The sequence below is a fragment of the Phaseolus vulgaris genome, chromosome 4 (assembly GCF_000499845.2).
Source record: "Phaseolus vulgaris cultivar G19833 chromosome 4, P. vulgaris v2.0, whole genome shotgun sequence".
Lineage (NCBI taxonomy): Eukaryota > Viridiplantae > Streptophyta > Magnoliopsida > Fabales > Fabaceae > Phaseolus > Phaseolus vulgaris.
This window is the reverse complement of record NC_023756.2, coordinates 5,061,104-5,088,369: the sequence shown is the minus strand read 5'-3', so window position 1 is coordinate 5,088,369 and position 27,266 is coordinate 5,061,104. Positions and strand designations below refer to the sequence as shown.

The 27,266-nt window shown below is 31.6% G+C and overlaps 3 protein-coding genes across 3 annotated transcripts; all 3 read right to left on the bottom strand.

Moving 5' to 3' along the window:
* Nucleotides 1–951: 951 nt before the first annotated feature.
* Nucleotides 952–2,403, bottom strand: LOC137836385 (vegetative cell wall protein gp1-like). The gene is made up of 2 exons (XM_068645114.1): nucleotides 2,215–2,403; nucleotides 952–2,110 (listed from the first exon to the last, which is right to left on the bottom strand). The coding sequence occupies exons 1-2, from the start codon at nucleotides 2,372–2,374 to the stop codon at nucleotides 1,173–1,175; spliced, it is 1,098 nt and encodes a 365-aa protein (XP_068501215.1). The 5' UTR covers nucleotides 2,375–2,403; the 3' UTR covers nucleotides 952–1,172.
* An 8,453-nt stretch (nucleotides 2,404–10,856) lies between these two features.
* LOC137836902 (uncharacterized) lies at nucleotides 10,857–11,810 on the bottom strand. The gene is made up of 2 exons (XM_068645682.1): nucleotides 11,641–11,810; nucleotides 10,857–11,533 (listed from the first exon to the last, which is right to left on the bottom strand). Exons 1-2 carry the CDS (start codon nucleotides 11,798–11,800, stop codon nucleotides 10,857–10,859), a joined length of 837 nt encoding a protein of 278 aa, XP_068501783.1. The 5' UTR covers nucleotides 11,801–11,810.
* A 4,305-nt stretch (nucleotides 11,811–16,115) lies between these two features.
* On the bottom strand, nucleotides 16,116–18,152 carry LOC137837029 (pollen-specific leucine-rich repeat extensin-like protein 1). The gene is made up of 2 exons (XM_068645849.1): nucleotides 17,376–18,152; nucleotides 16,116–17,274 (listed from the first exon to the last, which is right to left on the bottom strand). Exons 1-2 carry the CDS (start codon nucleotides 17,533–17,535, stop codon nucleotides 16,403–16,405), a joined length of 1,032 nt encoding a protein of 343 aa, XP_068501950.1. The 5' UTR covers nucleotides 17,536–18,152; the 3' UTR covers nucleotides 16,116–16,402.
* Nucleotides 18,153–27,266: the final 9,114 nt, after the last annotated feature.

Below are 27,266 nucleotides of genomic sequence, written 5' to 3'. Positions count from 1 at the left end.
ACCTCCTTATCCTCACACCACTGACCATTATCAAAAACCCCGTTTAGCACATTCCTATCCCTCCTCTATTTAATAACTGATTGGAAGAACCTAGTACTGAGGTTTCCCTATTTCATCAACTTTTGATGAGCTTTCTGGTGCAAAATCGCTTCTTTTATGAAAAAGTTTTTGTTTTGTTATGCTAGTAAAAACCCCCTCTTCTCACAACCTTGCTCGTCTAACTCACTCTCATCGTCACGTGTATCCAACTCTTGAATTTTCTTTTACAAATATTTCCCAATCTGATTGACATTTCCAAAAATATCTTTATTCCAGATCTTTAAGTCTACTTTTAGTTTTTTCAGTTTTTCTAATCGCTCCACCTGCACACTCTTTTGTTACATTTTTTTAAATATTTCTCAGCTATTATAATATGTTGGCTTCTACAAAGTCCAAAGAATTTTAGAAGTTCATCATTAAGTAACAATAACATCACTAATATTTTTTTATGATTTTCAACATGTTGAGAAGCCTTCATAGTGTGCACAAATCTCAATGATATTGTGGTTCAAATCAACTTCATAACAATCACCAATGTTTAATCATATCTCCTTAAGAGAAAATCCTTAAATATTTGAAAGTTGGCAAAGTTTTGTTCTATAAGGATTGCACCGTAGTCACAAGGATATGCATGATATTACCATTACATAACAAAAGTTTATCCTTTCTCTTCACAACAAAATTTTTATGCATGGTCAATGTCCATCTCTAGAACAATCCAAGCCTAAACCGTAAACAGATGATAAGAAATTACTAAAAGATTGAATTAATCTCTAAGATAACCATACCCTTAGATTTTTAACTAATTGCTAACATATTTATCCATCATCTTGTTTATCTTTCACATCACCACCAGAACATATATGTATATATCAAGACTAATAATGAAAGTAAGTAGTTTATGAATAGATATAACACCAAATTGAATAAATTCCATTGATAAGTTAACATTAACTTACATATCTCAATGTTTTTCAAAGCTCTAGAACATGTAAGTTAATTTTAACTTCAGTCTTTCTGTTTTCTTTTCCTGGAAGCTCATTAAAATTGCTCAGTTTCCATCAAAGACTTTATTTAATCAACGGGGTAAAATTGCAGTGGGGAATTGGTAGTGGGCATGGTGATTGGACTGTTTAGTAGTTACTGGATTTTGGTGCACTTAGTGGTGGTGACGATGGACTTGGACTCTGAGTAGGTGGAGCCAATGGACTTGAAGGTGTTGGCGATGCACTTGGAACATGGGGAGATGGTGCCAATGGACTTGGAGATGGTGGTGAAAGACTTATAGGTGGTTGCACTGGACTTGGAGATGGTGGTGATGGCCTTTTAGGTGGTTGCACTGGACTTGGAGATGGTGGTGATGGCCTTCTAGGTGGTTGCACTGGACTTGGAGATGGTGGTGATGGACTTTTAGGTGGTTGCACTGGACTTGGAGATGGTGGTGATGGACTTCTAGGTGGTTGCACTGGACTTATAGGTGGTTGCACTGGACTTGGTGTATAGGGAGGTAGAAGTGGACTAGGAGTTGGTTGCACTGGAGTTTTGGGTGGTAGAGGTGGGCTTGGTGGAGGAATTGGGGTGGGAGGATGGAAAGGGTTTGGAGGTAGGAATGGAATTGGAGGTAGGAAAGGAAATGGAGGTAGGAAGGGGATTGGAGGTAGAAATGGGAATGGAGGTAGGGATGGGAATGGAGGTAGGAATGGGAGGGGAGGGAAAAAAGTATCTACTTCTGATTTTTCATCTGAAAGAGATGGGTTGGAAACACTTAGCTTTTTGTTGCAAAAGCTTGGTTTTTTCTTAGGCTTGAATGAGAAAAACCCAGCTGAGAAGATGCGTTCTCCTTCTTTTGTTGTAATGAAACTCACTGAAGAAGAGGTGGAAAGTACAGGCACATCACAGTGTGGCTCACTGCTACTAATGAGTTTGAAAGTGCATCCATTGATTATCTTTGCATGTCTCCTCACTTTGAATGGTAATTTCACTTTGAATTCACCATATTTATCTGTCTCCACTTCTTCCTTGAAACTTGGTGTTGAATGTTCAACTTTGCATTCTACACCTACTTTGGCACCTACTCATGACAAAACAAAACATCAGTCAAAACCACAAACACCTTAAGGGGGATATGATATGATATTTAAAGTTGAACAGTGTCATCAGGGGATCAAAATGAACCTGAAATGAAGTGGGTTTTGGGGGTGAAATCATGTTCAGAACATATGTCACAGATGACAATGCCTCCAACCACAACATCAGAAGAAAACTTGTTGTCTTCAACCTCTGAAACACTACCAGATATGAGACTGAACAACAAAATTGCAAGAAACCAACCCATTGTTATAAGGTTGGTGTTTGTGATTATAGGGGTTAAGGGTGATGCTATATATAATGGGGCTCTCATTCTATCAAACACAGTAATTGATTGTTATTATGTGAATTAACTTCAAACAACAAAGTCAATGCTCTCATTTAAAGAAATAAATTATTTAGTTTTTCCATTTTTCTTATTTTTTTCTTCAAAAGAAGACTGAAATGTCTGTCAAATTCTTGTTAAAGTTTACACTAAGCTGGTAAGTTTAAGAAGTTAACTTGTTATCGTATATTAATTGTAAATCATTATTACATTAACAATAAATTAGTTAATGAAAATACTTGTTAACGCGTTGTTTTTAAGAAAGTCGTGTTATAACATATTAATATATAAATAGATTGTATTAAGCTATTAATTATATTCAATATTTATTAATATATAACATTGATGTACTAAATTAACATATATATATGTGATATTATATATTTACATGATAAATTAATTAATACAGGCATTTATGATTTGTATTAATTTCTATGCATTACAAATACTTCTTTAATTGTGAAATAATATTTTACACCAATTTCTAAAACAATATTAACCTCTAACATATATTAGTTATAGATATATACATAATATGAATGTATTAATTAATGTATATATAGAAATTAATATACATTAATAATTATAAAATGTACTTTAAAAATGTACTTATTTACATAATTATTATAATTCCTTTCTTAATATTTGACCTTAAAAAAATTAAATTAATATTATAATATTAAATTATTGATAATATCATGTTCACTTCTACTATTATTTTTAAAATTATTTAATTAATATTTATAACAGTAAAAAAATATAAACGTGAATGCAATCATATTTGTTACTCAGATGAAGATGAGAATGAGTAAAAAAATTCATAACTTTTGTATAAAGATAAAGATTAGGATGCCTTTTTTTTATTTTAAAACTTAGAATAATGAAACCTACCCCGTCCTCTTACCAACAGTCAAACTTCTCCATAAAACTTTTAGAAATAAATAAAAAAAATTACAATTATTTTTTGTATAAAATAATTTATAAAAAAAATCTTATATAATGTATCTATTTTTTTTTAATTTTTGAATGAATTAATTTTCTTTTTAAATATTTATGATTTTTTTTGTCTAAACTAAGTATAAGTAAAAAGAGAAATATTAGTAAGGACTAAAAATTATATTGTATATATTATATTATATTGTAAGGACTAAAAACCTATAAAAGACAAAATAAATAAATATATAAATTATATGATTTATTTATATGTTTAAGCTTTTGAAAGAATTTCATTGTTTTGAACTTATTTTCTAAATACCGTTAAAGGTTTTTAGTTATATTAAAAATAACTGAAAAACTATTTACATGACACTGTTCTTTAATTTTATATTATTATCATCAAACACTCAACCACATATTGTTTTTCTCCGTAAAGTATTTTTATTTTGATTATGTTTCTAAATAAAAGAGGTTTTGAGAAAAGAATTCAAAGACTTTTTTTAAAATTATAATGAATAAAAGTAAATTTAAAATAAAATTTAAAAGATGAAACATATAAATCTTACTTGAATTTTAAGAGACTAAAAACATATTTAATATATTATTTCCTTTTATTTTACACTATAAAAAAATATAACATTCCTAATTTTATCCATATATAATAAAATAGAAGTAAAACAAGCATTATCTACTTAATATATAATATACACAACTATCTTAAAATTGTATCTCAAAAAAAATATCTCTTTTAATAGGAATTTTAATATATAGATAAAAAGTTTTAAAATTAAAGTTATTACATCCTCCAGCTACTCACTGAAAAACTCTAATACCTGCAATCTCATATGTTCTCTTGTACAACACGATCATCACAGATAAAGAAACAAGCATCAACATATAACATGGTAAGTTAACTATAAAAAAAGTTTCTATATCATTTCAATTTCAAATTAATAAACATAATTCACCAAGTCTCATACAATTTCACAAACCATCAAGTGTCTATTAAAATTCATCTTTCACATGTCAGACTTCTACGGACTCACAACACATAAACATTTGACTCTACTTCCGGAAGACTCATGATTTCACTACAAGAAAATCATGAAATAGAAACTAATTTCTAGAAACCAAAATAATTAGTTGCAATAGTAACTAAATTAGATACCATTTTAGAAACTAAAAAGAAATTTGGTTTCTAAATTAGTTTCTATTATTTTCTATTATTGTTAAATAGTTTCTAAATTGGTATCTAATTAGCAACTAAGGTTTTAGAGACTAAATTTAGAAACTAAATAATTGGTATCTAAAACCTTAGTTGCTAATTAGATACCAATTTAGAAACTATTTAACAATAATAGAAAATAATAGAAACTAATTTAGAAACCAATTTTTTTGTTAGTTTCTAAAATGATCTCTATTGTAACTAATTATTTTGGTATCTAAAAATTGGTTTCTATTTCATGATTTTCTTGTAGTGTTTGACTCAGACTCATCTCAATATCATCTCTCCTAGTATGACAGGGTTAATATAATAGGTTAAGTTAGTTATCTTTCAAACAACTTACACATTCATATGAACCTACTTCAACTCTCACCACCTGAATAACTTCATCTATATGATTCTATTATCTCAGGAGAGTCAAAATATATTCTTCTAGACAAATCCCTAGTCAATGCACATCCTAACAATCTTAACACGGTATTTTCTTTCTTGAAAATACTATGTATTGATTAAAATTCATATTCTAAATCTCACAATATCCAGCATCAAACAATCAAGTCATAACAATGTTTAGACTTTCCAAAATACCCAACAATTCATTTACTAATCATATAAATGTCTAATTAAAGAGATTTTCAATTAAATATACATGGAATAAAAGTTTACATAATTTATAAGTAAAACTATACAAAAATAAATAATTCAACCTTTTAAAAGCAAATAAAAAAAAGTTTCTTTTAGAGTCTAGATTGAGCTAGAATTTGCTACCTTGAGCGAGAATCAACTCGAGAGCATCCAGAATTTCATTTTTAGTCTAGCTTGAGCTAGAATTTGCTAACTTGAGCTAGAACCAACCCGAGAGCACCCAAAATTTTATTTTTCTTCTAGCTTGAGCTAGAATTTGCTAGCTTGAGCAAGAATCAACCCGAGAACACCCAGAATTTCATTCTTATTCTAGCTTGAGCTAGAATTATCTAGCCTGAGCGAGATATGCAGAAAATTGTTGCATATGTGCTAGATTCTAAATCAACATTTCATCCAATTTATAATTTTATAAAATCTACACATTACATTGACACTTCCTACTCAAAATTATACAAACACTCTTATTAAGTCATTAAGTTATTATGTCAATCTATACATATATATATGATTTCTAAATTAAAATTATTTAAAATAAAAAAACAACCAATTCTCATCAAACATTTCGTTTAACTTGATTCTACAAAATATTCAAATACATTCTACAACATCTACTATATCTACCATTTCACATTTCAATTTCAATCAATTCCCAAACAACTCAAAACAAGAAAACCTGTAAACAAAATTTTTGAATTGGTGACCACGTCACCTCCAAATTCAGATCTTCTAGCCTAGGGTTCTATTGAAAATTTAAACTAGCTTACCTTACCTTTACTTGAGCAGATGCTCACAAAGGGCTCGAAACCTACCAAAAGCTTTAAGAGTAGTTTAACATGCACCACTGAGTCCTAATAAAAAAATCTAACTATAACACTAGGACTCTGATGTAACAAAAACTAATCCTAAAACTAGAAAAAGCACATGCATAAACTATGATTGAGACCTACCTACAAGTTCAAAATTTGACTCAAAGAAAAGAGCAGAAATTGAACTTACTCTATCAGAGATTCTGATAGGGCAGTCTTGTAGATCTTACTGTCAGGAGTCTAATGGCAGACTTCGATCGTCAAACTGATGAGTGAGAATGTTAGAATCTTAGAGAGAATAGAGAGGGAAAGAAAAAAAGGAACTTCTAGAGAGATAATGGTTCTTTTGAAATGAAACTTTAATAACTAAATTTTCTATTTATATGTTCTTTTCATTTTAATAATAAAATATTCATGTGTCATTTAAAATATACCATTTCTACTCTAAGATAAATTTCTAGATCCTTACAGAAATTCCATTCACAATATAACGTAGACCTAATGGACACAACTAGAATGGACTAAGCCCACCCTACCAAGACACTAATACATTAAAAAAAAAATTAAATCCGTTAAGGAGATGATATTGTAACACCACAAATAAAATAAATAAATAAAAAATTAGCATATATTTAAATTAAAAAAAATAAATATTAAAATTAATTAATGCAAGAAAGGCGTCAGCTTAGCTGACATAAGTTTTAATTTGAAAATAAAAATAAAAAACAAACTTTGAATGGGTTAAACTCACCCACGAAAAAAAAAATTTAAAATTGTAGTGTCGATCTAATGGAATAACTGAGATGATAGGCCAACAATAAAAAGTAAATGACTCAAGACAAATAAATGAACCCAGAACCTTCTCGCAAAACATTTTCCTACTTTCATTTTCTCTTCTCAATTTAACTTTTTCATTACTTTCCTTTTTTCCCTCTCAGTTTCACTTCGATCTTTGCTTTAATTTCATGCAGGTGCCTTGTCTTCCTTATCATGTAGAAAGAGTACTTATTTTTTTTTATATGTAACTTTTACATTGTTCAGTACGACACTAAGGGTGTGTTTGCTTCCAAGTGGGAGGAGGGAGTGGGGAGGAGGGAGGGGGTATTTTTTGTGTTTGTTTCCATGGTTTTGAGAGTGGGGGAGAGGATGGAGGAAAGGGAGGAGGATTTTTTTCTTTCTTCACAAAATGAAGAGATTTGTGGGGATTTAGTAGGATTATTACATTTTACCAAAATACCTTTGTGCGTGCATTTTATTTTAATATATAAAATTAAATATTACATAAATTTATTTATTATTTATAATTTCAAAAATATTTAATTATACTATTAATAACAACATATAATTATAAATAATAAAATAATAAAATAAAATTATAATATCAAAAATATATATAGTTATATAAAATAACAAATGAATATTATTTTCATAAATTTTAATGTATTTAATAAATTTATTTCAATTTAACACCAAAATATTTTATATTATATTTTTTAATTTTTTATTTAAAATATAAATAATTATGGATATTATATATTAAAAATATTTAATTAATTCAAACCTACACACAAAAAATCATAATTTATTATTTAAATATTTTTTAATAAGAAGGATAATTTTGTAAACTTACAATAAACCATCCTCACAAATCCACTCTATCATCCCTCAATTCAAACAACCTCACATATCCTCACACATTCTCTTCAATCCTCACAAATCCACTCCCTCCCCTCCTCACAAATCCCCTCCTCAATCCAAACAAAGCCTAAGTGCGATATAATTTTAAATCGGATTTTGATTAAAACCTCATTCTTGTGGCAGAGGATTATAGAAGTGGTGGTCATGAGGTAGAGAAGAAGATCTCTTTACCAATTATCGGATGAGTTGTTGGATGCATTACATAAATTTTGTAGTGGTATTTTATGTATAACTTAGTGAATATATATATATATATATGCTAAAATATAAGAAAAAAAATTATCATTATTCAATTCCCTTCTAAGTCATTATGAGCATGCGAATTCTTATACTAAATACTCTCAATGCAATTCATGATCTTAAAAGTGTTTCTATGAGGAATAAGTCTTACCATTAGAATGACTATAAAATATAGACAACTTGCAATTTGTCAATCTTATTCAATGTTATTATTTCAAAAATGCATTTATTCTTAATTTAAAATTATACTTATTTATTTATGAAATCAAGAATATTAAATAATTCTAACTGATATTTTATCATTATGAAGTTAGGTCATTTTGGTTATATTTATATTTGGGTCCAAAAGTAATAAGTGTATATTATTCCAAATGAACATGAAGTGGGTTTTGGGGTTTGAATCATGTTGAGAACATGCGTCAGAGAAGACAGTGCTCACAATCACAACATCAGAATGAAACTTGTTGTCTTAAACCTTTGAAACAACTATTGGGATATGAAACAGAATGTCAAAATTAAATGTTCTCATCTTAAAAAATTTAATTCCTATTTTCCTTTTATTTTTCTAGAAAAGAAGTTGAAAATATGTAACATTTTCTACTTACTTTTTTACTGTACTAAAAATTTAATATTTATTAATATATAACATGCATGCATGTACCAATTAATACATATATATATATATATAAATTTATTTATATCATATTTTATATTTACATGATAAATTAATTAATATAAACATTTATTATTTATTAGTTTCTATATATTACAAATATGTTTTTATTATAAAATAATATTTTATGGCAATTTTTAAAAGAAAATCATAACTCTACCATATTAACATATATTAATTATAAATATATTAATCCGTAATATGAGTGTATGGGTAAAGTATATATCAATTGATATACATTAACAATTAAAAATGCACTTAACTATAAAATTATATCCGTACATTTTCATAAAAATGATAAGTCTAGCACATTAATTTATTTATGTATATACATAAAAAATATTAATTATAAATTTGTAAGCATTTGTTTTCTTATAAAATATAAATTGCTGATAAAAAAATCAAATGGTCTTCTTTGTTCTAATAGAATTTCTTAACTTTTTATTTCTAATAAATATTTGACTTGATTAAGATTTTTAGCTTCAAAATTACTCATATTTAAATTTTTATCCTAATTTAGTCAATGTATTAATTTAAGGCAAATTTTCTCTTCACCTCTATATCTTCACCTTCCACCTTCATATTAATTGTAAAAATTTGGTTTTAACTTTTTAAAAATTTTAAATAATCATAAATGAAAGAATAATTTCACTTTTTTTTTACATGAGTTGCACCTTCACACCCTCTTCTAGCTGTAACACTTTTATTCTTCTCCAGCGATAGTGTTTAAGAGATCAATTTCATCATGTTAGTGTGTGTGAAAAGATTAACAAGAAGATTTGTTGTATTCGATGTTCTGCAGTGCTATGATAATTTTTTTTTTTAATTTTGTACTTCATTTTTGCATTTTGGTTGTTTTTTTATATTGAATTTTGTGAATTCCAAAAAAATGGAAAAAAATAAACAAATGAGAACACCACAAAACATATCTCAACCACAAACATCACCACCAATCATCATCACAAATCATCACCACTCCTCGAGAATGAAAAAAAACATTACACTCTTCAACATACTGAAAAAAAAATATTGCTGAAATTAAAAACAAATATGGAGGTGCAAGAGAAAATGTATGAAGGTATAGAAAAAATCTATTTAATTAAAAGTAACAACTACCTTTGTATTTTTAAATTAACAGAGTGTTCAAACAGAAAAATCTAAAAAATTCTATGTCTATACCATTAATTTAAAAGTAAGTTATCATGATTAAATTAGTGCTTTTTAAAATATTAGATTGAAAACAACGAATTTGTTTTAGGTATAATTTCAATAAAGTTCAATTTTTAAAGTATCCAAAATTTATTCCATCTTACGTTTTTATTTTTTTAAGTAGAAAAATACTATCTAAATCATCTTTCTTCAATGTGGAGAGCTAAAATACTCAATGCAAAAACAAAATAAAGTATGTTAAGAACAAAGAAGTAAAAGTAATTATTGAAAATTAAGAGAATATGATAATTTATCAATAAAAAAAACTTAAGTCATTACAAAATCATAATTTATATCAATGAGAAGTAGAAAATCATTAACAAACACACTACTAATTATAAAATAAAATATATATTAAAATTTTTTATATTTTATATAATTAGTATTGTTTCACAGACTTAAATATAGATTATATTGATTCACATTATTAAGATATTCATGGAAGAATATCAATAGATGTCTTTAAGAATATTCATATTACATGGATTCACATTATTAAGATATTCATGAAAGAATATCAATAAATTTCTTTAAGAATATTCATATTAAGTATTTTTTTACTAACCTCCACTACATGGATCAGAACGAGTTTACACTGTATTTCTTACCTAGATCTTGACATGTGTTCCGATTTACTCTCCCATACTTCAACTTCAACATGTGGACGATACGACAAATATTCTTTAACTTCTAACCACTAATTGCCTTAATCTATGTGACTTAGATTATCAATGAAGCTAAAAATAATTATGTTAATCTTTGTTCAATACTCACAAACACTTATGATTCACGCATCATCCCTACTTTATGACCTAAAAATCTCACACACACATTAGTTTAAACATTCATAGGTATATGCATAACCTTATAATGTATGTATTGCATCATAAGCTTTGAAGTTTCATTCAATTCTTAGAAGAAGAAAAAACAATTATTTAAACAAATTTGAATCATTTTTAGAATACAACAATCTCATAAGTGTGATGAGTGTGGTGGCAATGGAGTTGGCGGTGGTTGCACTGGATTTGGGGTTAGGGGTGGTGGAAGTGGACTTGGTGGCAATGGAGTTGGCGGTGGTTGCACTGGATATGGGGACAAGGGTGGTGGCAGTGGGCTTGGTGGCAAAATTGGGGGAGAAGGTTGTAGTGGAGGTAGCAATGGGTTTGGAGGGAAATTTGGGAATGGTAGCAATGGGTTTGGAGGGAAATTTGGGAATGGTAGTAATGGGTTTGGAGGGAAATTTGGGGGTGGTAGTAATGGATTTGGGAATGGTAGCCAAGGATATGGAGGAAAAAAGGTATCTACAACTGAGTTTTTATCTGATGGAGATGGGTTTGGAACACTTTGCTTTTGGTTGCAAAAGCTTGGTTTTCTAATAGGCTTGAAGGAGAAGAAGCCAGCAGAGAAGATGTGTTCTCCTTGCTTTGTTGCAATGAGACTCACAGAAGAAGAGGTGGAAAGTGCAGGAACATCACAGTGTGGCTCACTGCTACTAATGAGTTTGAAAGTGCATCCCTTGATTGTCTTTGCATGTCTCCTCACTTTGAATGGTAACTTCACTTTGAATTCACCATATTTGTCTGTCACTACTTCTTTCTTGAAACTTGGTATTGAATGACCAACTTTGCATTCTACACCTACTTTGGCACCTACTCATGACAAAACAAAACATCAGTCAAAACCACAAACACCTTAAGGGATATGATATGATATGTAAAGTTGAACAGTGTCATCAAGAAAGATGATCAAAATGAACCTGAAATGAAGTGGGTTTTGGGGTTGAAATCATGTTGAGAACATGTGTCACAGAAGACAGTTCCCCCAACCACAACAGCAGAAGAAAACTTGTTGTCTTGAACCTCTGAAACACTGCCATATATGAGATTGAGAAACAAAATTACAAGAAACCAACACATTGTTATAAGGTTGGTTATCTCATAAACTTTCTGTGAATGTAGGTCTAAGGATAATGGTATATATAAGGAGGTTCTCACACTATTGGGACATGAAATAGAATGTCAAAATTCAATGTTCTCATCTTAAAAAAGTTAATTCCTTTTTTTCCTTTTATTTTTTCTAAAAATGAAATTGAAAATTCATTACTAGAAAATCATTAAATAGATATCCGTTTTAGAGACAATAAATAATATAATGAACTGTTATATTGGTTATATTGACTAAATTAGATATTATTTTAGAGATTAAAAAAAATATTGGTATCTAAATTAGTTTCTATTATTGATAAATAGCTTGTAAATTGGTATCTAAGTAGCTACCAAGATTTTAATTACCAATGGTTTAGATTATAAAGTCAGTAGTTAAGATATCGGTAGCTAATTAGATACCAATTTAAAAACTATTTATCAATATTAAAAACTAATTTATATATCAATATTTTTTTAACCTCTAAAATAGTATCTAATTTAACCAATATAACAATTAATTATTTATTATCCTTAAAATTGATTTTTATTTAATAATTTTCTTGTAATGATATATAACATTTTTTACTTAGCTTTTTTTTTGACTAATCTGAAAATTTAATATCTATTAATATATAACATGCATATACCAATTACCATATATATCATATTTTATATTTACATTACATTAATTATTATAGACATTTATTATTTATTAGTTTCTATATATTAAAAATATGTTTTGATTTTAAAATAATGTTTTATGCCAATTTTTAAAAGAAAATCGTAACTCTACCATATTAACATTTAACATATATTAATTATAAATATAATAATACATAATATGAATGTATGGGCTAATGTATATATCAATTGATATACTTTAACAATTAAAAATATACTTAACTATAAAATTATATTCATATATTTAAAAAAATTATATGTATAACTCATTCATTTATTTATTTATATACGTAAAAATTATTAATTATAAATTATTAAGTATTTTTTTCTAGTTAATTATCAAATTGTCTTCTTTGTTCTAATAACATTTCCTAACTTTTTCATTCCTAATAAATATTTGAGTGACTATGTTTCTTTTAGCTTCAAAATTATTCATTAAAATTGATATTTAAATTTTTATCCTTATATGTATAAATATAATATATATATATATATATATATATATATATATATATATCATTACACATTGAATCAAAACAATAATCATCCAAGAACACAATCAAACACGTCTAGATAAAGCACATGTATATTTACTTGGATGGAGACTTTAGATGATATTTTTGACTTAAGTGAAAATAGTTATGCTAATCGATGTTTAGGAAGCATCTTAATAATTTTATATGCAAGGAATCAATATAAATGATTTTTATACTAGCATCAATATCAATTACAGAACACCATATTATCATGATTAATCAAAATACAAAAGAGTGAGAAAGATATAACTCAATCCCTATTTTTCTAATTGAAGCAACAACTATTTGCCTTGTTTTCTTGTTAATCATTGTCATCACAATAAATTTCAATAAATTTTTATTATTCTGTTCTATATTTAGCAAATCTTCTACTTGAATATTCAACTGTTACTTGTGAGTTTGATATCCGTCCTTAGGGACATATTATTACTTCTGAAAACATGGTTCATTTACTGTAAAAAGTCATTAGATAAGCAAATATATGTGTAAGTGCAGGAGAGGTATCAGAGAAAGAATAAAGATTTTTATTTTTGACCATCCTTTTATAAATATTTATATATTCATATATGATGTGAATGAATAAGTTTGTATTTTGAATTATTATAAACTTTGTATAGACCCTTTCAATGAGTTTATAGTATAGTATGAAACTATATCTTTGTTGTCCATGTCCATTATTTATTTTACTGTTTTAATTAGTAAAAGTATTGTCTATTTTTTATTTTTATCATATAATTTTTTATTATTTTATTGTGTATTGTTAGTATTCTCTTTTAAATTATGATGTTACAAATATAATTTTATTATTAAAAAATATAAAAAATAAAATAAGAAACTAGATAAGTTATATGATTTATTTATATGTATAAGCTTTTGAAAGAATTACATTGTTTTGAACTTATTTTCTAAATACTGTTAAAGGTTTTAGTTATATTAAAAATAACTGAAGATTTATTTACATGATAATGTTCTTTAATTTTATATTATTATCATCAAACACTAAACCACATATTTTTTTCTTAAACTATTTATTTTGATTATGTTTCTAAATAAAAGAGGTTTGGACAAAAGAATTGAAAGACCTTTTTTAAATTATAATGAATAAAAATAAATTTAAAATTTAAAAGATGAAACATAAATCTAACTTGATTTGAGAGACTAAAAACATATTTAATATATTATTTTATTTTATTTTATGTATAACTTAGTTTATATATATATATATATATATACACTTTAATATAAATTAAAAAAAGCATTATTCAATTCACTTTTAAGTCATTTTGATTATGCGAATTCTAACACTAAATACGCTCAATGTATTTCATGATCTTCAACATTGTTTTTATGATTAATAAGTCTTCCCATTAGAATGAGTATAATATAGACAAATTATAATTTGTCAATCTTATTTAATGTTATTGTTTAAAAATACATTTATTTTTAATTTAAAAATTATAATTATTTATTTCATGAAATCAAGACGGTTGCAGGTTCTTGTGGCAGATAGCTGTTGGGTTATGAAGTAGAGAGAAGTTCTTGTTCTATTGTTGGTGTGGTTATGAAAAGAGGATGTGACTCCCGATCAGGTTTGTTGGTTTTTGGTGCAGGGTCTTGTGGTATATAGTAGGGGTGGCAATGCGGGACGGGCCATGCAGGCTGGCCTGCTGCTCGCTACCAAAAAGGGAAAGGCGGGCTCACTAGTCTAGTCCGCTAACCCGCTTTGACCGTCCGCATAACCCGCAACCCGCTTGGGCCAATAGCAGGGTAGGCAGGTTGGTCCGCTTCCCCGCGTAAATAAAAAAATAATTATTTAATTTTTTTTGTAAAAAAAATCATACCTCATACATCCATTATAGCAGTGTGGCCAGCCCGCATTGCCACTCCTAGTATATAGTTGTTGAGGCTATGAACAAGTATTGCGGCTCTCAGCAGGTTAGTAGGCAGGTAAGATTTCTTTAGGTTTTGAAGAAAACGAGTTCAATTTGAGTGACTTTTGTGGGTTTTGTTTGTGGGTGAGGGAATTTGATTTGTAAATGTGTTTGTGGGCTTTTGGATGTATTAGGAGATGTTTTATGTGTATTATTTTTTTACTAAAGACTGGTTATAAGGACCTTGATAGGGTAGATGGTGATTTCTTTTGATGTAGCTTACCATTCCTTTTAATTGAGGATTGATTTGGTGATTTGTAGAGTCTGGAGAATGTCTATAAGTCAGGTATTGAGCAAGTTGGCCTTGACCACTTTCTGATAAGGGTTGGGACACCCCTAAAATGTCTGTATAAAGGTTAAGACACCCTTAAAATATCTCATTTTATTTTATTTAAAAAAAGGAAGGAAGTATGCTCTCAAAATGTAAGGGATGAAAAAATAATTTCTGCTATCCTACAATATTTTCTTATAAATGTCACGCTCTTCAATCTCTACCTTTCTAGCTTCAACTTCCAACTCACTAGCTTCCTTCCATCTACCAACTTCTTCTTTCACTACTTTCTTTTCCATAAAAAAAAACTCCTATACCTTTTGGCAAGTTAGACAAAAACCAAGGTTAGTAAGAAAAAACGTTGTAATTAGGGAAATGTTATTTCGTACGTTGATGAATTAGGTGATTACATTTTGAGCCAAAATTCTCTCTTTCTAGAATTCGAATTTCGTCGTCGCAAACAGTACCACTCTAAAACAGTACCACTAGAAGTAAACGCACTCTAAAACAGTACCATCCTAGAAATAAACGGTACCTTAGTGTAGTGTTTGGTTCTACAATTTTCTTGCCTTGTTTTTATGTGAGAATCTAGAGGCCCTATGCGTCTAACCTGGGTTCATGATAAATAATAAGAAAATAGAAAATAAAATAATTCAAATAACCTAATTAATAAATAAGCCAAGAGAGAAAAGATTACTCGTTTTTAATTTTTTTTAATTTTTTGAAGAAAAATTGTGGAGGTGACACGTGTAAAAAAAATCCTAGAAGTAGTTCCTATCCTAAGTGTAGTATAGATAGATTACAATTATAAATGTGCATATTTTCAGAACAATTCAAAATTGAAAGATACAAGTCAAACAAGTAAAAGAAATTTAAAAGATTGAAGCTTTAAGATGTGAAGATCCTCATATTTATTACTAATAACTAATATAGCAAGAATGTATCATTTTTATTTTCAACATATCCTTCTCCATGTCTAATTATTTATATCATACCCATATGTGTGTTGTACACGATACAGAGCTAAATCAGATAAATTTCTCAATAAATATTCATGAAAAGAAGAAAATAATGAAGTAATAAGGTAAAATCACCTCTTTAACTCTTTTTATTTTCTTATTTTACAAATATTTGTTAAGAAATTTTTACATGATGAGTGGTAAGATCTGGTTAATCAGGGGGAAGTATTCTTGGAAGAAGCAGGGGGTGTGCCAGGGCTGTGAGGTGGAGGGAATAGAGGTGGGAATAGTGGAGGGAAAGGAGGAACAGGGAAGATTGGTGCTGGTGGCGGAGGTGGTGGTGGTGATGGAGTTAAACCTGGTATTACTATTGGTGGAAAAGGAGGAAACAAAGATGGTGGTGGGCTGGGTGGAGGCTGGAATGGGTTGGGAATGAGTGGTGCATGTGGGGTTGGAGGAGGCTGGAATGGGTTAGGGATGAGCGGTGGTGGGCTTGGTGGCTGGAATGGGTTGGGAATGAGTGGTGGGCTTGGTGGTTGAAAAGGGTTGGGAATGAGAGGAGGTGGTTGAAAGGGGTTTGGAATGAGGGGAGGAGGCTGAAATGGGTTAGGAACCAATGGTGGTGGAAAAAATGGATTTGGAGGAAAAAAGAAATCTTCAGCTAAGTTTTTATTTGAATGAGATTTGTCTGAATTGGATTTGAACACTGTGGTTTGAACTTTTGGTGGAAATCCTGAAAAGGGTTTCACAGAAACATGTGGCTTGGGGTTTTGAACACTTTTTTGTTTTTGGTTACAGAAGTTTGGCTTTTCAATGGGCTTGAATGAGAACAACCCGGCTGAGAAAACGTCTTCTCTTTGATTTCTTGTCTTGAGACTCATTGAAGAAGAGGTGGAAACTGATGCCACAGCACAGTGAGGCTCACTGCTATTTATTAACTTGATAGTGCACCCTTTGATTCTCCTCACATGTTTCCTCACTTTGAAAGGTAGCTGCACTTTGAATTCTCCTTGTTCATTTGTCTTCACTTCTTTCTTGAATCTTGGTACTGAATTCCCATCTTTACATTCTACACCTACTGAGGCACCTGCACAGGAAGTAACCAGACATTAGCCACCAAATTCAAAGGGTATGACATGATAGGATATGAAACTGAACCAGGGCATCCATAGAAGAAGCAAAATGAACCTGAAATAAAATGGCTTCCTCTTGAGAAATCCAATTGAAAACATGTGTCACAGTAGACAGTGCCAACCACAGAAGCAGAAGGAAGCTTCTTGTCATGGTTAGCCTCAGAAACACAACCATATGTGAGGCTGAGAAACAGAATTACAAGGATCCAAGACATTATTCTAAGGCTTGTTTTTTGAGAAACCGTGTCTATGAGTGAAGACCAATTGGTGGTTGTGCTTCCAAATAAATAATGAGGCTCTTGTTCCTCTTTAATGTCTCTTTCCCTCTATATGATATAAAGACAATCGAAAACAGAAGCCAGACCAGGAAAAAAGGTTAGTAATTCAATCATGCAAAAACCACCCATAGATAGATGTGTGAAGAAGTGATTTGTGGTCTGTTTTACCACTTTGCTGGTGGTGTAAAAGTTGGGCAAAGATAAGCTCTCGGTTTCTGTTTCATAAAAAAAAATCTGTAAAAGATAACGATGATGCATAAAAGTAATATAATAATACACTTTGGTTTGGATAGTGTAATAATACAAGAAAATTTGCTTGGATGTTTGTTCCTTTGTTGGTGTGGGAAATGACAAAGGTTTGGTCCTGTTGGTTCACGAGACTATATAAGAAAGTAACCACATAATTTGTGAGAATGACATTTGACATTACAAATGACAAACACGTAGGAAATATGTCTTTGCTGGAGTCACACTGAGAGCAAAGACAATGCTTAACATGACACCTGTGAAGTTGTAGATGTCAGAGGGTGAGTTTAGACAAACTAATGAACTGTGTTAGGATGACCTGTGAGGTGCATTATTTATGTGATGCTGCATGTGACAATGCTGCTAAAATAAAACTATGATAGTTTCAAGAGTTTATGAAGAACCATTTTCTGATTTGAAGTCAAAAGTGTAGTGCAATAATTAAGTGGGTTTGATTCAATTATTCAAGTTTCTTTTATCATGTGAGTTGATAAATCTGCATATTCTTGAAGTTTATGCATGAGTTTTCATATTATCTGAACTTATCTGTGATTGTTTGGATGAGTTTGGTGTTTTGTTATGATCCAAAAGTGATGTTTTCTAAGACTTTGTCTATTTGTTTGCGGCTTTCTGCATAAGTTTATAAATTTATATATGAATAAAACCCACAAGTTCATTGTTCTATTTTTTAGAGGAATTATTATCAATAGAAAGGACTTGGTAGAGATATCTTTGAATTTAATAGAATATAATTAAAAAACATTACACACTTTTATTTATTATTTCCTTTAAGTTCATAAAATATCCACCAATAATTATTTTTTCGAATGTATATGAAATGTTGGTCATAAAAAGTTTATGTGAAAAAGATGGGAAAATAGAGTTATGTATTAATGAAAGGTATGTGGGAAAATATGAAAATCTAGTTGTCAAATTTGAGGAAGTCGTTGTCTTTCACGGGTGTTTTAATTCCAATCATGGCAAGTCTTTTGCATCATTATTAGTAGCCCACCAACATTGTCAAATTATTTCTTTTATGATAGAAATGGACAAACATATGGAGGTACTCACTTTACATTTGTTTGTTTTTATTTTTTGAATAAACCATGTTAGACACTATTATATTATGAAGTTTTAACATTTCAATTAAGTTACTCCCAAAACTTAAACCATTATCTCATAATGCTAACAAAACCTACCTAAATTCTGAGAGGTTGTAATGATTTCTAAAAACAATCGAACTTTACAACTGAAATAAAGTATCGAATCAAAATAAATTTAATTTATTATCAACCTAAATGTTAGCAAGAAACCTATTACTTTCATGAAAGATGCAAGACAATTTAGAGTCCAAACTGGAGTAAACTCTCATCATTTTATTCCAATGAGATTTAAGAAGTCAAGATACAATAAATGAATTCTAGAAAGCCGGACACACCAAGGAGGATTACATTCCAATCAAACTTTAAAAGAAAAAATCTCTGAAAATCTCCACAACAACAAACATTCATCTAAGTATATAACAAATTTTGAATTTCCATATAGGCAGAAAACTACTAATATATACACCTAAGCTATCCATGAAGATACCCCCACTAACAGCATGTCCCAGATTACTTCTTGCTACACCATGTCCATTGTTTAATCCGGAGAATACATAGACCTTAAAATCTTTACTATGAAAGTAAGATTACAATATTTGTTTCTCTTACTCTAAGAGTAACACTTAATCTCATCTAATAAGGATGAAACACAATATCTCTCTAGTCTCTCACTATGGTGGATATCAACTCTCTCATTTATCTTTATGTTGTTCTTCTCACTTGCTTGCATCTCTTCCTCACAAGTTCCCTATATATAGAGAATGAGAGGAAGACTTCTTCATGAGAAGATAATGGATAATTAATGTTTGTTACATTTTCAATATACCTTGAAAATATTATCTATAACTTTCTAGGTTGAACTTCATAGTCTTCAAGAGAGATATAATGCCAAGACTTTGGAATGACCATCATTGAATATATTCAATGGATCAATTACCAAGATTCATTGGTCATGGTGTTGATTTTGGCTTAATCCCAAGTCCCACATCAGGGTTCATTGTTTGGGAAGGAGATTTGAGGGTTATAAATTAAACTCTCCTCTTTCACTGTTATATATCCCAATTTGTAATATCTTCCCCCATAATAATAAAACTGAGTTGTTTTTGCTGTGCTCGGAGATTAGGCTAAATTGGCCGAACTCCGTTAACAATTTTCTGGTGTGTTTTTTCCTCTTTATCTCTTTTATTATTCCGCTTTATTTATTCAATATTATTTGTCGAGTAGCTCTGTTAGGGTTTTGTTTTAGTGGGAAAATTACCCGTTTTTTTCCAACAAGTGGTATCAAGAGGCAAAGGTTCGCCCTTGGGTTGTTTGAAATTGTTTGTAATATTGAATACAATATTTTGAGTTTGTGATGGCAAGAGGTTGTCAACAAAGTCAGACAAAGGGGAGAAGAGGGAGGTCTAAGTCTAAAGGTCGAGTCGTTGTCAAAGATGAGTGTGCTTTCTGTCCTGAGAAAGGACACTGGAAGAAAGATTGTCCAAAACTGTAGAAGAAAGGGAAGGCTCCGCAAGATGCAAATGTTGCAAAATGCAAAAATGATGTGGAATCAGATATCTCTTTAATTGTCTCGCTTTCAGCATCATCGTATCCAGATGAGTGGATATTGGATTCAGGTTGTACCTATCATATGTGTCCCATTCGGGAATGGTTCTTTGAATTTCAAGAACTCGATGGCGGGGTTGTTTACATGGGTAATGATAATCCATGTAAGACAGCTGGGATAGGTTCAATCAAGCTGCGGAATCATGATGGATCCACCAGAATTTTGCGGGATGTACGGTACGTGCCAAAGTTGAAGAAGAATCTCATCTCATTGGGGGCTTTAGAATCTAAAGGCCTAGTTGTGACGATGCGAGATGGAATTCTTAAAGCAACTTCAGGAGTAATGGTGATGTTGAAAGGCGTGAGGAAGAACAATATGTATTACTATCAAGGTAGTACAGTGGTGGGGACAGTAGCGACAACAACTTCTAGCTCTAAGAAGGATGTTGAGGAAACGAAGTTGTGGCATATGAGGTTGTGACATGCTGGAGAGAAATCCTTGCAAATTCTTACCAAGTAAGGATTGTTGAAAGGTACGAAGGCTTGCAAACTTGAATTTTGTGAGCATTGTGTTATGGGAAAACAACGAAGAGTGAAGTTTGGCACTGCAATTCACAATACCAAGGGTATTCTGGATTATGTGCATTCAGATGTGTGGGGACCTGCCAAGACTCCGTCAATCGGAGGTAGGCATTATTTTGTCACTTTAGTGGATGATTTTTCCAGGAGAGTTTGGGTGTTTACTATGAAGAACAAAAATGATGTGCTTGAAATTTTCCTTAAGTGGAAAGCTCAAGTTGCGAACAGAATGGAGGAGAATACAAGAGTGATCCGTTCCTGAAGGTATGCCAAGATTGTGGCATAGTTCGGCACTTCACTGTTAGAAAAACACCACAGCAGAATGGGGTGTCGGAGCGTATGAACAAGACACTTGTGGAGAAAGTTCGTTGTATGTTGTCTAATGCTGAGTTAGGCAGAGAGTTTTGGGCTGAGGCTGTGACATACGCTCAACATCTCGTCAATCGTTTGCCATCATCTGCTATAGATGGCAAAACCCCGTTAGAGGTATGGTCTGGAAAACCTGCAACTGATTATGATTCTTTGCATGTTTTTGGTTCTATTGCATATTATCATGTGATTGAATCAAAGTTGGATCCACGGACAAAGAAGGTTCTTTTCATGGGCTTTAGTCCTGGAGTGAAGGGATACCGTTTGTGGTGTCTAGAGGCAAAGAAGACGATTATCAACAAGGATGTTACCTTTGATGAATCTTCCATGTTAAAGAAGGTAAATCCATAAGGAGCTGATAGTACTCCACAACAGGTGGAGTGTGCCCGGAAGCAGGTGGAGTTTGAGCCGACAGTGGTGAACCCAACACGAAATACCACAAGTGACTCTCCTATGGCAGAAGAAGAGTCAGATGAGGAAGAGGTTCCTACCCAAGAATCTCAACAGCAATCAGCACCAATTGCAGTTAGAAGATAGAGACGAGATATTCAGAAGCCTACTCGTTTCATGGATATGGTTGCCTATGCACTTCCAGTTGTTGATGACATTCCATCCACTTACCCAGAAGCCATTCTGAGTTCAGAGAGTGGTAATTGGGTAGGTGCAATGGAAGAGGAGATGCAGTCTTTGAAGAAGAACAAGACGTGGAAGTTGGCACAATTACCAAAAGGTAAGAAGGCAATTGGGTGCAAATGGGTATTTGCAAAGAAAGAAGGATTTCCTAATAAAGAAGATGTTCGCTACAAGGCAAGGTTGGTTGCTAAAGGCTTTGCTCAGAGGGAGGGAATTGATTATAATGAGGTATTTTCTCCAGTTGTTAAACATTCCTCCATTCGAATTTTGTTGGCCTTGGTAGCACAGTTGAATTTGGAGCTAGCTCAACTTGATGTAAAGACCGCGTTCCTACACGGGGATTTGAAGGAGGAAATCTATATGACTCAACTAGAAGGATACAAGGTTGATGGTAAAGAAGATTGGGTTTGTAAACTTAGCAAATCGTTGTACGGACTGAAACAATCTCCGAGACAGTGGTACAAACGATTTGATAATTTCATGAAGGATCGGAAGTACAAGAGAAGCAAATATGATCACTGTGTGTATTTGCGCAGACTTGAAGATGGTTCCTACATTTACTTACTCTTATATGTTGATGATATGCTGATTGCAGCAAAGAGCCAAGTTGAGATTGAGAAGTTAAAGGCTCAGTTGAGTAAAGAGTTCGAGATGAAGAATTTGGGGGAAGCCAAGAAGATTCTCGTCATGGAGATAAACAGGGACAGGGAGAGGGGAAAACTTTGGCTGTCACAGAAGCAGTATTTGCAAAAGGTACTACAACATTTTGGTATACACGAAGATACAAAACCTGTAAGTACCCCACTTGCTCCTCATTTAAAATTGAGTAGCCGTTTATCTCCGACGACTGATGAAGAACGAGAATACATGGTTAAAGTCCCATATGCAAATGCAGTTGGAAGCTTGATGTATGCAATGGTGTGTACAAGACCAGATATTTCACAAGCTGTGAGTGTTGTTAGCAGGTACATGCATAATCCGGGCAAGGGACATTGGCAAGCTGTGAGATGGATTCTACGGTACCTCCAAAATACCTTAGATGTTGGATTGACATTTGAGCAAGATGAATCACTTGGTCAATGCATAGTTGGATATTGTGATTCTGATTATGCAGGTGATTTGGATAAGCGACGGTCTACAACTGGCTATTTGTTCACTTTAGCAAAAGCGCTAGTTAGTTGGAAGTCTACCTTGCAGTCTACGGTGGCTTTGTCTACGACAGAGGCAGAGTATATGGCGATTACAGAGGCTGTGAAGGAAGCAATTTGACTTCATGGGTTGCTTAAAGACTTGGGAGTTGGTCAGAAACAACTTGAGTTATATTCTAACAGTCAGAGTGCTATTCATTTAGCAAAGAATCAAGTCTTTCATGCACGGACGAAGCACATTGATGTTCGTTATCACTTTGTGCGTGAGATTCTCGAAGAAGAGGAGATTGTTCTCTAGAAGATTCACACTACGGAGAATCCTGCAGATATGCTCACCAAGGTGGTTACAAGGACCAAGTTTGAACACTGTTTAGACTTGGTTAATATCTTGCACATTTGAAGTTGGCGCCCGGAGGCGCAAATTTGAAGCACTGCAAAGTTTGTTTTTGTTATGTTTTGAGAAGATTTGTTTTAGGTGGGACTTGAAATTAAGCCAAGGTGGAGATTTGTTGATTTTGGCTTAATCCCAAGTCCCACATCGGTGGTTTCATTGTTTGGGAAGGAGATTTGAGGGTTATAAATTAAACTCTCCTCTTTCACTGTTATATATCCCAATTTGTAATATCTTCCCCCATAATAATAAAACTGAGTTGTTTTTGCTGTGCTCGGAGATTAGGCTAAATTGGCCGAACTCCGTTAACAATTTTCTGGTGTGTTTTTTCCTCTTTATCTCTTTTATCATTCCGCTTTATTTATTCAATATTATTTGTCGGGTAGCTCTGTTAGGGTTTTGTTTTAGTGGGAAAATTACCCGTTTTTTCCCAACACATGGTCCCTGTTAAATTAAGAAGGGATTCCCAACAAATATCCCGCTTCTCGACTTAATTAAGGGGTATCAATAATCTAGCTCCCCTACAATAGTTTGTTAGGTTCTTAGCTGAAATTGCCTTAGTCAACATGTCGGACTAGTTGTCATCTGTATGAACCTTCTCTAGCTGCAACTCTCCACCAAAGCATTTCGTATCCACTGATATGCTTTGTTCGATAATGAAATGTAGGATACTTAGCTAGGTGGATTGCACTTTGGTTGTCACAATGGAGAACATATATGATACAAACCACATTGACAAGAAGATGATTAAGGACACAACAGACATTTCACAATTATGTTAGTCATCTCAGCATACAAGACCAGACCCCACCAAACCTCAAGAGAGCCTCAGCAGAAGAAGAACCAGACATAAACTAGAATATTAGATGTTCTTCCTTCTAGTCTTTTCACAAGACAAATTTATGTAAATAATTTGGTCTCACTTTGGGGGTGTAAATAGAAGAATAAGCTAAAGTAGGGTTCACTTAGCATAAATTGGGTTTGTGCCAAGCCCACCTTTCATGACAAGTGCACATAGGTTTAAGGTTTTTTGACCTACCTTTTAGAAGACTTCTCACAAATGACATCCCTACCCTTCTCACTCTTGCTCCCCCAAGTCACTCTCGTATATAAAGGGTGTCTTACCTCATGTAATTGACATTTTGAATTTTGAAAGTAAAGAAACTTTGTCATAGTGTTTAGTGAGTTGAGTCTCCTATTATCTTTGGGTCTTATCTTGAGTGCACAACACCTCAATTGGCGTGACCACACCTTCATCATCCTAAGTTTCTCTTTCCTTTCATCTTTTTATTTTTCATTCCTTTATGTTCTTGTGTTCATCTTTGTCTATTCGGTTTCCATCTTCGTTACTTCCTTGATATGTTATTTAATTTTGCACCTCTTCATCATCATCACCATATAATTGTGTTTTCTCTTTGCCCTCTAAAAGTGAACCTTCACACTTATTTAACCACTTGGTTAAGTTCATATCTAGTAGGAATCTTCTTTGGGTTTCTCACCATATTTTTCTTAAAATAAAAAACCATAAACAAAGTGCAATTCATAAAATGTGCAATCTTAAAATCAACTCACATCAATATCTTTATTGAACATGACTCAATTCATGCAAGAGATTTTTCATATATTTTACCTCTTTTCTAGGTTCAGATGCGGCAACGTACTCTGCTTCAGTTGTTGATAAAGCAACATATCTTTGTAACTTGAATTGCCAAGATACAACTCCCCTTGCAAAAGTAGTTAGAAACCCTGATGTGGATTTTATGAAATCTACATCTCCAGCCATGTCTACATTTGTGCATCCTACCAACATAGGATCTTCATTACCAAAACATAAACATCTTTTGGTAGTTCCCTCAAATATCTCAATATCCACTTTATTGCATTCTCCAGTGCTCTTCGCCAGGATTGGACAAGAATCGACTCACAACACCAACTGCATGGGCAATATTTGGTCTTGTGCAAATCATGGCGTACATTAGGCTTCTTACCCAGAAGAATAAGGCACTTTGCTCATCTCTTTCTTTTCTTCTTCACTAGTTGGACATTTCATTGTACTTAGCTTAGAATGTTTGGCAAGTGGAACACTGACATGTTTTGCCTTATCCATGTTGAATCTTTTGAGAACTTTCTCAATGTACTTCTCTTGTGATAGCCATATCAACTTCTTGGAGCGATCTCTGATCACCTTCATCCCAAGGATTTGCTTTGCAGGACCTAAGTCTTTCATGACAAAGACTTGCTTGAAGCGTTCTCCAAACCAGCAATCTTGGTTTTACTTTGTCCAATGATCAACATATCATCAACATATAATAGTAGCATAATAAAGTTTCCATCTTCATACATCTTGATGAACACACAATGGTTAGTAATTGTCTTCTTGAAACTGTATTTGGTCATGAAGGATTCAAACTTCTTATACTACTATCTAGGTGCTTGCTTTAGACCATACAAACTCTTCTTCAAACGACACACTAAGTGTTCCATGTTAGCTCTAGAAAAGTATTTGCCATGGCCTGATATTCTGCTTCGACAGATGACCTTGACACGTTGGATTTTTTCTTAAACTTCCAGGATACCAATGAATTTCCAAGGAAAATGCAATAGTCGTTGATTGATCTCCGAGTAATATGACATCCTCCCCAATCTGAATCGCAATAGGCTTTCATCTTAATATCATTATCAGATGGAAGTAATAGTTTGTTGACTATTTTACGACAAATGTATCATGTCAAAAGTAATAATTTGTCCTTAAGGACGGATATCAAACCCACAAGGAACAATTAAATTATCAAGTATAAGATTCACTAAAGAGAAAACAAAATAATAAAGTTTGTTGTGTATGATTGCAAGAATTGTAAAGAAAGCAAAGTAAAGAGTTTGTTGGTTCAATTGAGAAAATTGAGATTGTGGTTCATCCTTCTTACTCTTTTGTATTTTGAAAAGCATAATAATATTCTATCATTTGATTGATGTTAATGCTCAAAGGTAAGTGTTTCTCTCTATTTTCACTGAATCATAACAAATCACAGTTGCTTTTCATTTCATCTTCATATAACAAACATAATAAAAGCATGAATCTTAAGGTCTTTTACAGGATATAATGAGGTTAGGCTTCCAAAAAAAGTATTGGGTTTTCATATAAAAATGTTCATTTCAAGAAGAACATACCTACAATCCAATTATAGTACATATGTGTTATCTAATCACCATTTTCTTTTGACTTCGCGCTTTTCCTCATTTTCTTTCTACTTATTCATGATTTCAACATGAATTTTTTACATTCTTTTTTCATCAATAGGAATAGATTATTCTTATTTCCAACAACTGAATTATTTGAACTCTAAACAACTAGAATCAACCATTTCATTTTCTATATGTATTGCATCTATGTTCTCCTTCCTTAAACATGCCAATGGGTAGCAAAATATATCATTAAAGGCTTAGGGTACAAGAATAACACAATTGTCTCAATCATCTTCATGCTCTTTTATGATGTAAAAAAATAAAAATTAAGCAACCATAATTGTCAATTCAACAATAAAAGTCTCAAAACTCTTTAAGGTTCGCATATTCACTTGGTTTAATGGGTCTTCATTCCTTATTGTTTTGCCATTCTCTGTTCTAATCACTCATCTTGTTAAATTTTCATGTATC